The sequence below is a fragment of the Eutrema salsugineum genome, unplaced genomic scaffold (genome assembly GCF_000478725.1).
Source record: "Eutrema salsugineum unplaced genomic scaffold, Eutsalg1_0 scaffold_8, whole genome shotgun sequence".
Lineage (NCBI taxonomy): Eukaryota > Viridiplantae > Streptophyta > Magnoliopsida > Brassicales > Brassicaceae > Eutrema > Eutrema salsugineum.
The window spans coordinates 10,049,508-10,061,390 of record NW_006256414.1 but is presented as its reverse complement, the minus strand read 5'-3'; the positions used below and the strand labels follow the sequence as shown (position 1 = coordinate 10,061,390).

The 11,883-nt window shown below is 34.9% G+C and overlaps 2 protein-coding genes across 4 annotated transcripts; one reads left to right on the top strand and one right to left on the bottom strand.

The window, feature by feature from the left end:
* Nucleotides 1–976: 976 nt before the first annotated feature.
* LOC18009555 lies at nucleotides 977–5,129 on the top strand. Its single transcript, XM_006392402.2, has 5 exons — nucleotides 977–1,691; nucleotides 1,960–2,077; nucleotides 2,649–3,001; nucleotides 3,490–3,588; nucleotides 3,694–5,129. Exons 1-5 carry the CDS (start codon nucleotides 1,042–1,044, stop codon nucleotides 4,991–4,993), a joined length of 2,520 nt encoding a protein of 839 aa, XP_006392464.1. The 5' UTR covers nucleotides 977–1,041; the 3' UTR covers nucleotides 4,994–5,129.
* A 518-nt stretch (nucleotides 5,130–5,647) lies between these two features.
* Nucleotides 5,648–7,679, bottom strand: LOC18009636 (GDSL esterase/lipase At3g43570). 3 transcript variants are annotated; one of them, XM_024149097.1, is made up of 6 exons: nucleotides 7,436–7,679; nucleotides 7,207–7,337; nucleotides 6,275–6,499; nucleotides 6,097–6,184; nucleotides 5,929–6,009; nucleotides 5,648–5,841 (listed from the first exon to the last, which is right to left on the bottom strand). In XM_024149097.1, the coding sequence occupies exons 1-6, from the start codon at nucleotides 7,677–7,679 to the stop codon at nucleotides 5,648–5,650; spliced, it is 963 nt and encodes a 320-aa protein (XP_024004865.1). The 3 variants fall into 3 exon arrangements, with proteins under 3 accessions (XP_024004865.1, XP_006392463.1, XP_024004862.1); XM_006392401.1 differs by having other exon boundaries at nucleotides 5,929–6,184; XM_024149094.1 differs by having other exon boundaries at nucleotides 5,648–5,820; nucleotides 5,929–6,184.
* Between the last annotated feature and the right edge of the window lie 4,204 nt (nucleotides 7,680–11,883).

The following is an 11,883-nucleotide window of genomic DNA, read 5'->3' as shown; positions in this document are numbered from 1 at the left end:
TGGATTGAAGGAAGCTCTTGACGCCTTTACTGGAGTACAAAGGAGGGAAGACTCGTGGAGTTGAGCAATCTGAGCTGTCTCACACACGTTAGTCACTGTGAACTGGGGAGTATATAGTGACAAGTGTGGAGCCATATTAGAGAGAAATATACTCATAGCGTGAGCCTCAGATAGTGGGATCCCTGAAGAAGCAGTCTCAAAGTTTTCCAAATACACTTCAACAGAATCATTATCTTGCTTCAAAGCAACCAGTTCAGCTAGAGGATCGTCAAACAACTTGTTTATTACCTCTTGTTCTGTAAAAACTCTGTCTGAGAAGACTCTGTTATTGCGCGCAGTCCAGAGGTGCCAACATATCCACGACTGTAATGAAGCTGCGTGGAGTCCAGTCAGGGGGAGGCTTACAAGGGAGGCTGCTTGGGTAAGAAAATCAGGTATCTGGACTGTATGGATGTGAGCTTGGGAGCCGATTGGAGTTTGGAGCCATACATTACGAGCGAACTGACAATCACGGAGGACGTGCGTCACTGTCTCTGGTGCGCCATAGAGTTTGCATCCGAAATCCACCTGAATGTCGCTGTTCACAAGTTGAACACAAGTTCACTGAGGGTTTTTTATTCGATTTACTATCCGTATAAGTAATTTGTTATTAAGTTTAGATTACAAAACCGTTCAAACTAATGTTTATGTGTAAAGATGTTTTGAATTTTCTAATTGGAAGAAATACTTTTTTATTTTTCAGTGAGGTGAATTTAAGTTGAAATTGAATGTTTAAACAAATCTATCAACTATATGATATTTATGAGGGGAAATGTGTGATTTTTCCAATTAAATTAGACTGAAAAAATGTGTTTAAACCGAATCAAACCGAAAATCTGAGACAGCCTGAGTCTCTGAGAAAATGCGACTCTTTTGATGGGTTTAAGTTAACAATAGAGAGAGATAGGGGCATAAACCCTTTTTCCTAAGAAACCATTACAATGGCTGATTCTGCAACCCTCATCATTCTCTGAATTCCTTTTCTATGTCCCTTCCTCTACAATGGCTCATTCAATCTCTCTTCTCCTCATCAAACGCATCTTTCTCTTCCACATAAAACCTAAAAGCCGCCGCCTTTTCCAACCATTTCTCAGAAAATCACTCTCTACTTCCACACAGAGCAACAACTCTAACCTTTCCCCTGATCAAAATCACAAAGCTTCATCTCTCTCTTCTCGCCTTAGCTTCGTATTCGATCAAATCGATGCTATCGAGAAACGTCACTCTGAGCAAGACGAAACCCTCGAGCGTATCCGTGCCTGGCGCCAATCCAAACAATCAAATCAGCCAACACCTTCTTCTGCTCAACCTGGAGAACGTGAATCCACCGTGGCTAATGAGGAACCGGACTCTCGCGCGGCTGAGTCGACTCAGCTCAGCTCTGGCGAGTTGAGTAAAGATGTGGTTGAGCTGGTGCATCCATGGCCTGAGTGGATGGAGCTTATGGAGAGGTTGGTGAAGCAGAATTACTTTGATCATAGGAGGCAACGAGACGAAGAAGACGAGATGGTGCAGAGTTTGGGGATCGATGTATCGTCATCTAATGTGGGATTAGGTGGTGAAGAAAATTCTGGAGTTGCATTGTTTCAGGATTTCAGAGCTGTTCAAAACGCTTGTATCAATTTCGGAAAAGACCGTTTCGATATTCTGAGGTTTGTTTCAGCTTCTCAATCAAATAAAGTTTACATTTTTATTGAGTTTGATCAGACCAGAATCGATTTTTAGCCTCTTTGACTGTGATGTGGTCTATAATTTTGTTCGTCTAAGATCAACTTTATACTGCGTGGTGTATTATCAAGCTATATGCATTGCATTTGAACAACTAGTTATCAAGTTATTTTTAAGTCGAAATTGAAACCTTATCTCAACTGGTCTTTGTTTTTGCTTTGAGGTCTGCTTATATGATTATTTTTTCATCAGGTCATTGTCGAGAAATGACATTCAAATCCTTGTCGGCCATGGATGTCCAGCGACCGATAGAAAAGTGGTTTTCTCGGGGAAACTATTGAGGAAGCGTGTCCATCTCGATGAAGGAGATGTAAGCAAAAGTTTTTATAAGTTATTTATACTGAAATCGACTAGCTTTTGTATGAACTTGTGTGGTGTGTGGTTTCGTAATTTCTATCATTAGCTATCAATGCCATTTCAATCTCACTGATTTGTGTTTAGGGAGGATCTCTTACATTAAGATTTTGATAGGGACTAGAATGTGAGATGTTTGATACGTATGGATGAATGATAAGGAATAGAACAAATAGGAGAAAGGAGGAACAGAGAGACCTAGTCTTTGGCTCATTGGTTGTGTTGTAGCTTAGGGTTTAGGAGACTTCGGTGATATCTACTAGAAACCTCCAGGTCTCTTTAGTTCTTTTGTGGGGTTTGGTTACTGTGTCTACATTTTACATTTTAATCGAATTCAGGTTCCGATTGTAACACATTTTCTTTTATTTTTAGCTAGAGGATTGGGTTGTGGCTATTCGATTTTTTAGGTTTCATGAAGTCTCCTTTGCTAACCTAACTGTTTTCTTCCATTTGAGATTTATGGTTAATTTCTTAATTGATTTACTATCAATAGGTTCTTCAGATGATAACGTTCATTCATATATCAGGTCTGCAGTTCCTGCAGCTTGAGGAACTCGTGCGAAAAGGCGTTTTTGTTGACAAACAAAGAGGATGAGGCTCGAACCCTTGACCTCATGCGCATTTTGTTCACCTATGGTTTTGACCCATTGAGCGGAACAGTGGCCAACAAAACTCTCCTGAAGAAAAAGTCTGTGAAGACCGTGGTGCGTAAACTGCTGCATGAGATTGTCAAGCTAAGTAGCGTACCAATAGATCCTAATCTTACTCCACCAGTTATCAAGAAAGCGCCCCCTAAAGCCAAGCAGCCCCCGCCACCTCCTAAAAGACGGGTTGGCCGTGATGACATTGAGATGAAGAAAGGAGATTGGCTGTGCCCAAAGTAAGTCACACCTTGCTCTTTTAATGACCTCGTCTAATTCTTTTTAAGCCTCTGTAAGCATGGCCTTAGCTTTGTATAGAAGCGTGAAGTCCTCATGTTTTGGCCAGTTGTCCCTGTTCTACTTATTAGCTTGAACTAAGAAAGAGTCTTATGAGTTCGTGTCAATCGTAGAATGTGTCCTGATTTCAACGCGACAATGCACATCAGTAATAATAGATGAAGCTAGGTGAGATCTATAAATCTTCTACATTTAATCTTAAGGCTTCCAAACCGATTACTTATTAGTTTTAGGTTTGGTATAATGAGTTTCACATTAAGGATCAGTTTCGGTATATCCTATTAGCGTTACCACTTATATTATACAATTTAGGACTTTGAGGCTTCACAAATCATAAATTTTCCACAGAACATAGATTTCGGCACACTAAGCGCATGTTTACTTTTATGTTCTAATTTTGATACTTGTACCACTTATTTTTTGTTCTTAGGTGCGATTTCATGAACTTTGCAAAGAACACCATTTGCTTACAGTGTGATGCAAAGAGGCCAAAGAGACAGCTCCTTCCGGGAGAATGGGAATGCCCCGAGTAAGTTGCTACGCCCTTGGGGTTGTATTGTATCTGAGAAAAAGACACATACTGACAAATATTATAATGTCATGGAATTGATCATATTGCTTATTGTTATGGCAGATGCAACTTCTTGAACTATAGGAGAAACATGGCATGTTTTCATTGTGATTGCAAGCGTCCACCGGATGCTTTCTTAGAGAACAAAACACAAGAAACACATCGCTTTACTGAATCACAAACAGAGAGGGTTGTGAAACGGGATGATGTTTTCAATGCCTGGAACTTTGATTTTGATGACGATGAATCAGACGGGGCAGAAGTGGCTGCTTTTGAATATGCGGATTCCAGCAGAAAGAATGGAAACCTTCCGCAGGATGGTTTGAGAGATCCTGAAGAAGAATTTGGTAATCTTCCTCCAGGAGTCAGAGAAAGTTCTGAGCCTGGCAGGAGCAGAAAACCTGGTGTTGGGTTTGATGATTTTGACGACGAAGATGACATTGATAGCTATGAGATAGACGAAACTGGAGATAGAGAGGTCCCAGTAGGAGCTCGATCTTCTTTTGCTTCTGAAGAGTTCTCAGAGGATGAACAGTTCCCGGAGTCAAAGGCTGGTTTCAATGCATATAGAAGAGAGGGTTCAAGGCTTCACAACAGTAGAAACAAACATGGAAATAATAGGGGAGGTTTCTCTAGGGATGATGAGCTCGGTTTCAGTTCGGATGATGAGGTTTCCGTCACTCCTAGGTGGAAATCAAGCCACGTTGCTGCGACACAGAGAGGTCCACCTTCAAAAAAACTGAGTTTTGGGTCGGATGATGAGTTCGGGCTCGCGTCTGATCTGGAGGACGATGGTCCCAGGTCCAGTTTAAAGCGTGGCCAAAGAAACAACGGTGCAAGAGGAGGGTTTAAGGGTAAACAAAGCTCCTATTCAGCATCAGAATCTGATGACGACATGGATGAGCAAGATTACAGAGGGTCGAGTTTCTCTGGTAATAGATCGAGAGGGAATCGAGGAAGAATGAGAGGTGGACGGGGTGGTTATAATGACTATAATGCATCTGATGGCTACAAGGAATCAAGTGGCTTCTCGGCTAATAAATCAAGAGGGAGGGGAGGAAGAACAGGAAGCAGAAGGAATGGTTTTGATAGTGATGGTGAAGATTACAGAGGGTCAAGTTCCTCAGCTAGTAGATCAAGAGGGAACAGAGAAGATAGTGGTGGATTTGGGGGAAGAATGGGAAGCAGAAGAGGCGGTTTTGATGATGAGTTTGATAGAAAGAGCAGCCGAGGACGCGGTTCAGGGAATTTCAGGGGATCTAACAGAGGAGGAAGAGGAGGAGTAAGTCGGCATGGGCATAGTGATGGTAAAGACACAGACTTTGGAGATTTTAGAAACAGTCGAAGAGTTATAGAGAGATAGAGATGCAATAAACTGGTTTCCAATTGTTGAACACATGGTGATGGTTTTAGAATCATAGTCATGGAATGAATGATTTTTTTTTTGCTTTAGAGAGATTTACAGGTTGGTACAAGATGTCATCAAACGATTACTATTATGAGTGCATTTTTCTAGAAATCAGGCAAAAAAACCAAATTTTTGTTCTACTGTCTCATGACTCAAGAGGATTAATAGTTTGATCTATGAGACGAAATTCAACTCAAGTTGTTCACTATTCTCCTCCAAGAAGTCCAACTATATCTCAAGTTGTATGTATTGAGTAAATTATCATTGTTACTTTTACTAGAATTGATTCTTTCTTATGAACTATGAGTTCTCCCATGGATATATGTGCCTTCTTATGTGATTTTATGATTCATGTCAAAATAAACTGCAAATAAAATCATCCCACATGGACTAGATAGATATCAATTCAATATTAAGTAATCCGATTTGTTTCTATGTGACTCTTGGATATCAAACAATATTCGTTCAGTAACATGTTCATTCTAATCAATGAGTCTTATATTTAATAATTTAATGAATACATTGAAAATTGAAAGAATTATTCCATAGAGACAAGAATTAGATGGAGAAACACGAAGATATAAATAAGTTTGATTTAGATGATTAACATCAAAAGACTTTGCTTAAATATTTGTCAAGCAAGTTGTCAACAATCACTTGATAAGCTCTTTCAGTGGGGTGGTAGCTATCCCAAAATACATAGGCCGAAGAATTAGAGCATGTGAATGGATTCAATATGTTACACATATAAGATACTGCGAGAGCGCCACTACCGCAACATCCTCTATCAGCTACCTCAAAACCTGAAACATGGTGTGTTAATTTGCTCATAATTTAGTTCATAGTACAAATGAAATATATATACATACATATATATTAGATATACTTACCGTATTTTTTAGGGTGTTGAATCATGTCGAAAAGAGTATCATAAACATCAATGTAGAGGATAAGACCATCCAACTCTTTATCTAAAGATTCAAGTGCCGGAGAAAGCCTTGCGTTGAATTGTTTTGCCATGTAGTTTAAAGGTCTATTACATCCTCTTGTTAGCATACCTCCAAACACTGTTCTTTGAAGTGGAACACATCCAACAGGCACTGCACTAAACACTCCAATTTTTCGTGCTCCAAGCTTATGCAATTCCTAAATATTATATAGAAAATGATTTGTGTTAGTTTAAACTCTATCATAGTTTGATTTATATCTGTATAAACATATATTTAAAATACTTACTCTTACGAATTTGACTGCTGAGTCAGCCAAAAAATTGGCATATGACTTACGATCATATCTATGGGATTGAGCTAAATAAGTGTGAGCAAGGTCATTGCTACTAGAAACCACGAGAAAAAAACTATGATCCAAGATATTTTGAGCTCTTTCTTCTCCAAAGTGTTGTTTGATCTTTGATATATATTCTTTGAAATATGTTAGTTGATCCCACACTGATATCACCGACTGCATAAAACAAAATAAAAATGATTCAAAGTTAGTAACTAGCTAGATTGTGAAAAATATCAGATTTTGAGATATGTTTAAGTAATTTTTAATTATATTTTAAGAAATTTTATTAGAAAAAAATTTATAGTTAATTCTTAATCCTAAAAAGTAAAGGGGATAAAAATTATGGTTGGATTAAGGAAAAAACAATCGATAAAAAAGAATAAAACCATAGTTGATAAAAAAAATGTATAGTTGATTCTTAATCCTAAAAAATAAAAAGGATAAAAATTATGAAAAAATGAATAAAACCACAGTTTATAACCAAAGAAGAAAAACTATTTATTTCAGGTTAGCATAAGGATATTAAAAAATATATTAGAATTTTTAAAAATCTAAAATGAAAAACAAATAAGAATAATAATTACTATTTAGTTTAGATTAAGAAAATTACAAAATAGAATAGAAACCTCAAAAAAAAGAATTTTAATTTTTTTACCTTTATAAAACTAGGTTGATATATAGTTTTTTAAATTCACAATAAAAAAATTACTAATTTTTTTATACTACTTGTGTATTCTTTTTTTTTCACGGGCTACAAAATATAAATTACAAACCGGCATATATGTGGTACTTATTATATATATAACTATATTTTTTTGTTAAAGAATCAAAATAAAATATATCACTTAATATAAAGCTAACATTAATGAAGAATAATATACCATAATCTTAGCCGTTAATGGATCATAACCAGTTCCTCCAGATGCAAACGTTACACCTTTAAGAAGATCATCCGGCTTTAAATTCCGGTTCAGATATGCTGGTAATGTCTTAGCTAATCCCAACTTTTCCGCTGAAAGAATTTGATTAAAACAAATGTGTCACGATACAAAATAAAATATTTTATATTAACAAATGTAAAAAATAAACTAAAGACTTCAAAAAATTTACCGATGAGATCAGAGGGAACTCTTCCATCAGAAAATCTTCCACTAGCGAAGCCATTGGGAAAGTCTTTGCCGTAGGGAGGGAAGTTGCATTTTAGAAGAGTTGGGAGATTATTGTTGTTACCTGTATCCATTATTGAATCTCCGAACACTAAAAGTGCTGGGATTGTTACATTCTTTCCTTGCTTAATTGCATTAGTTTCAACGGCTAGTAAAACCAAAGCGAGGCATAACATTTGAAGCTTCATTGTCTTATTTAACTTCTTTACTTTTCTCCCCGAGAGGTGCTTTTGGTTTTGCAAATTTTAAGACATGCGTGTGTGTATATATATATGTCTTGTTTAGATTTGTTGAACTTCTAAAAATATCTTTTTTGAACAATATTTGTTACCTCGGATGCTAACTCTAATTAGTTATGACTTTCCTTATGGTTACTAAGACAACAAACTTTAATTGCTATTTCTTACAAATAAAATGGTAATTTATTGGTTTTCACAACCTGAATATACTATGTTTGGGATTTACACCAAGCCAAACTTGAACATGACATCTATTAAGTATATGGTTTATAAACTATAGGGATAATGATACGTATACATACTATATATACGTACTACATACGATGATCTCACCATTATTTTACATTTTTTATGTAATTACATCAAACTTATGACCTTTATCTCTATAAAACTAGATTTTAAACATGTGCAGATGCACGAAAATTTTTTTTAATCAGCTTTTATAATAGAGTGATTTACGGTAAAAGGCACTTTCATGAGTTATTATAACAAGATAGGCACTTGTTGCTATTTAGTGACTTTTTCAATGTGTGAGGACCATATTGTCCCTCTTAATGATACCTATTTACAACTTTTTAAAATCATTTTCACCGACTTTATGAAGTAAAAAAAATAGCCAAAGAAGTAAAAAATAGGCAGAGAAGTAAAATAGCCAGAATAGAAAATTAGATAATTAGAAGACGGAGAATCTTTCGATCTGTGAGCGACCCCTTTGAATGGAAGCAAAACAGATCTCCTACCAAAATTAAAATCGTCATTGTTTATCACTGTGGAAGAAACAGATCTTCTTCTTTGTCAATGCAGATATGTACAGATCTCTAAAACTAATCGCTCCTGCAATTTTCTTTCCAATATTGTAGGTAAACCCCAAAAAAAATATTCTTTCACTCATACCCTTTTTACTTCGCATTCTAACTAATCATACCCCTTTCACTTTGATTGGTTGGGATTTAGAGAATCTGGGTTGATGTATATTAGGGTTTTATGTTTTTTGGTAATTGGGTTTGGATTTTTTTTTCTTGCAACATATGAGGCTAATCTCGAATGGGATACTAAGCTCCATGTTTGAAGCCAACTATCTCGAATCCAATAAGAGACGCTTCCACCTTCTAACTATGGCGTCCAATGCAAGAACAATGAAATCACAAGTATCCACGGGGTGAAATCACAAGTATCCACGGGGGTTGTATCCACTAAAGAACTACTTCAGTTGCATTCATATGTGTGGTATACTGGTATCCACATGCAATGTGACAATTTAATCCAGGAAAAGTATCGGTTCAATTTGTTTTTGTGTCTAAATGTGTCGTTCTATTCCAAATCCTGAATTGAATGAGGAATTCGATACGGAGACGACAATGTTGAATGCTGATGTCGTAGTACAAGAGTATCCACATAAGAGTGTCCACATAACTGTGTCCAGATATTGATGTCCCAACGTATAGCGAGTATCCACAGAGGCGACAACGTTTATTGCTGATGTCGTAGTACAAGAGTATCCACGTATTTGTGTCCACAAAAGTGTGTCCAGCTATTTGAGGCACTTTTCCTTCAATGAATACCGTATCCAACTATCGATGTCCATAACCAGATGTTACTATCTTTGATAAGGATTCGTTTTTATAGAAAGGAGGCTTATGTATGGGGTGTCCACGTTGACGTATCCATATGGAAAGGAGTGACAGGCGTGTATCCACAAACACATATCCACTTGATAAAGATTCATGACTGAGGACTGGCTAGTTAACAAAAACGGTATCCAACATTTTTGTAGAAACCGAAATGTGTTCAAGAGTATCCACAGCAGAGGGTACATAGAATGGTGACAAGAGGAGTAGATGATATCCATAACGATCCACTTCATAAACCATATCCACGTATACCTGTCCATCTTATAGCCACTTTGCTTTGTCTATTTTAAATTACGACTGCTTAGACTGCATCCATGTAGGCAATATCCACGAGATGTTGACCATCTTCACCGACACTATAGTTTGGTATCTTTTTTATTCTCAAACCAAACACCAGGAAAATGTCTAAAAGAAAAAACGGGCAAAAACGACGGAGATGATTCTGGTGGTGAGATTCAACTTCATCACGAAAAAATTGAAGAGGATAGAGATGATAAAAACTCACGATCTGACATGGCGTATGAACATCGTGGCTTGCTTCAAAAATCTTCCCTCTGACTTGAGAGAATTAGAGTAATTTGGTATGGTTTGTATATAAAAGGGAGAGAATCTTAAAGGATAAAATCCAAAATTGAAAAGGGAATAAAAAAAATGGTTGTATTTTGAGGGTGAGAAAGATCGATTTAGTTGCAGATTCTAAATTATTGTAATCTGTCAGAAAAGGAGAAGCATAGTTGGTGAAGAAGAAAGAGCACGTGATAGAGAGCATTAGGAAAGAGAATTAGTAACTTTGTTTTTTAACTGAGGGGCTGAATGGGAAAAAAATAGGACAAATATTGGAGAAAGTTACTCAATAGCTAGAAGTATCTTTTGATGTAATATGAGTTATAAAAAGTGCCTTTAAGTGTAAATATCTCTTTATAATATCGTTATATTTATTTTTATGTTTATATATAATTAATTTTTGTAAATCTAACTTTTTACAAATCAAAAATTTTGTTATCATCTAATACTATAGATTTGTATATTAGTAGAATAAGAATATGAGTTATTTAAGTACAATCAACATAATATTAATTATAAACTATATATAACTAATTTATATATTTATGAGTGTTAAAATGAGCTAATTCTTCTTTTTGAGTGCTTCAAATCAGTTTACTATTTTGCATGTTTTTGACAAACTAATACACATAAAACATAATTATAAAACATAACTCTAACCCGCTCTATCACATATTATATTATAATATTAATATCTACTAAATTTTAATATTTGAAATTTTAGACTGAATAACTTATTTATTTATTAATTACGCTATTATGAAAATATTATTTAAATTAGAATATGTAAATTAAATCTAAAGTAATATTTAGTTTTTATTTTTGCAAATATAAAATAACAAATAACTTTTGTGATTTGATCTAAATATCTAACCTATATTTTTAAAGAAACCCAAGATAATCAAATTCATATCTATATTTTTGATTTTAAATTTAAATGTAAAAATATATTTTAATTTAATATTTACACCAAATTGGATTAATTTTAAAACTTTTTTTCAAAAAATAAAGAATGTTTGGATGCAAAGACTAAAAATATATATATATATATATGTTTGGATGCATCATGCAGAGATGAAAAGTCCATCTGTTTTAATAGTATAAATTGTTCATCTACCGTTGTTCTATATAACTAGAAGGTTTGTGTTTAAAACATTCTAAATCGTGTCACTACATTATGATTTTCTAAACGCGACCTAGTTATGGGTCCAAAACATTTTGGGATAGTGCCCACTCAGGTTGCGTGGAATCAAAAAATAGATTAAACAAAACGAAGCGGAAGCGATTTTTCAAAAAATAGTTAGGAAAACCGATACATATTGAATATATACAATGGATGAATGGAATAACACTTTATTAAAAACTGTTGTTAGATAAGTGAAAAAACACATACAATACATGAAAGTTTTAATAACACAATAAAATGACTTTTTTTCAATAACCCGAAACTCTCTTTTTTTGTGGGTCAAAATAATAACTCAATTATTTTCTCATTCTTTTGGTATATATATATATATATATATATATATATATATATTAAACCAGTGGCGAGGTAGTTCTTTGGGAGAAGGGTCAAATGACCCATGTGGATTTTTGTTACCAAAATATTTACTTATAATTTGAAGAAAAAACTTGGTAAACTATTGTAAAATCAGTTTATTGACCCCTTTAATTTTTGCATGATCAGTTTACTGACCCCATGACAATCTTCTAAACTTACTCTCATTTTTCACATAGGTCAATTACCATTATTTTAAGGGATACTTGCACATATGACCTACAATTTGAAGTCAAATGCAAAAATAACCTCTTTTTTCTCCCTCTTCAACAAATGCCATTTTCTTCCTACTATCTCTTCACAACCACATATATTCACGAAAATGCCATTATATTTAATTTTTATTTTTTCTGAAAAATACCAAAAATACACAACCATCCTAAAATATATCACTTATTTA

Bases quoted from the DNA above. Each gene is read 5' to 3' on its own strand.
- LOC18009636 (XM_006392401.1), bottom strand. From the start codon at position 7,679: ATGAAGCTTCAAATGTTATGCCTCGCTTTGGTTTTACTAGCCGTTGAA. The intron at 6,185-6,274 runs GTAAGTATTTTA...TATAATATTTAG, and splicing joins CAGCAGTCAAATTCGTAAGA to GAATTGCATAAGCTTGGAGC. The intron at 5,842-5,928 runs GTAAGTATATCT...ACCATGTTTCAG, and splicing joins TCAACACCCTAAAAAATACG to GTTTTGAGGTAGCTGATAGA.
- LOC18009555 (XM_006392402.2), top strand. From the start codon at position 1,042: ATGGCTCATTCAATCTCTCTTCTCCTCATCAAACGCATCTTTCTCTTC. The intron at 2,078-2,648 runs GTAAGCAAAAGT...TTCATATATCAG, and splicing joins TCCATCTCGATGAAGGAGAT to GTCTGCAGTTCCTGCAGCTT. The intron at 3,589-3,693 runs GTAAGTTGCTAC...TTGTTATGGCAG, and splicing joins GGAGAATGGGAATGCCCCGA to ATGCAACTTCTTGAACTATA.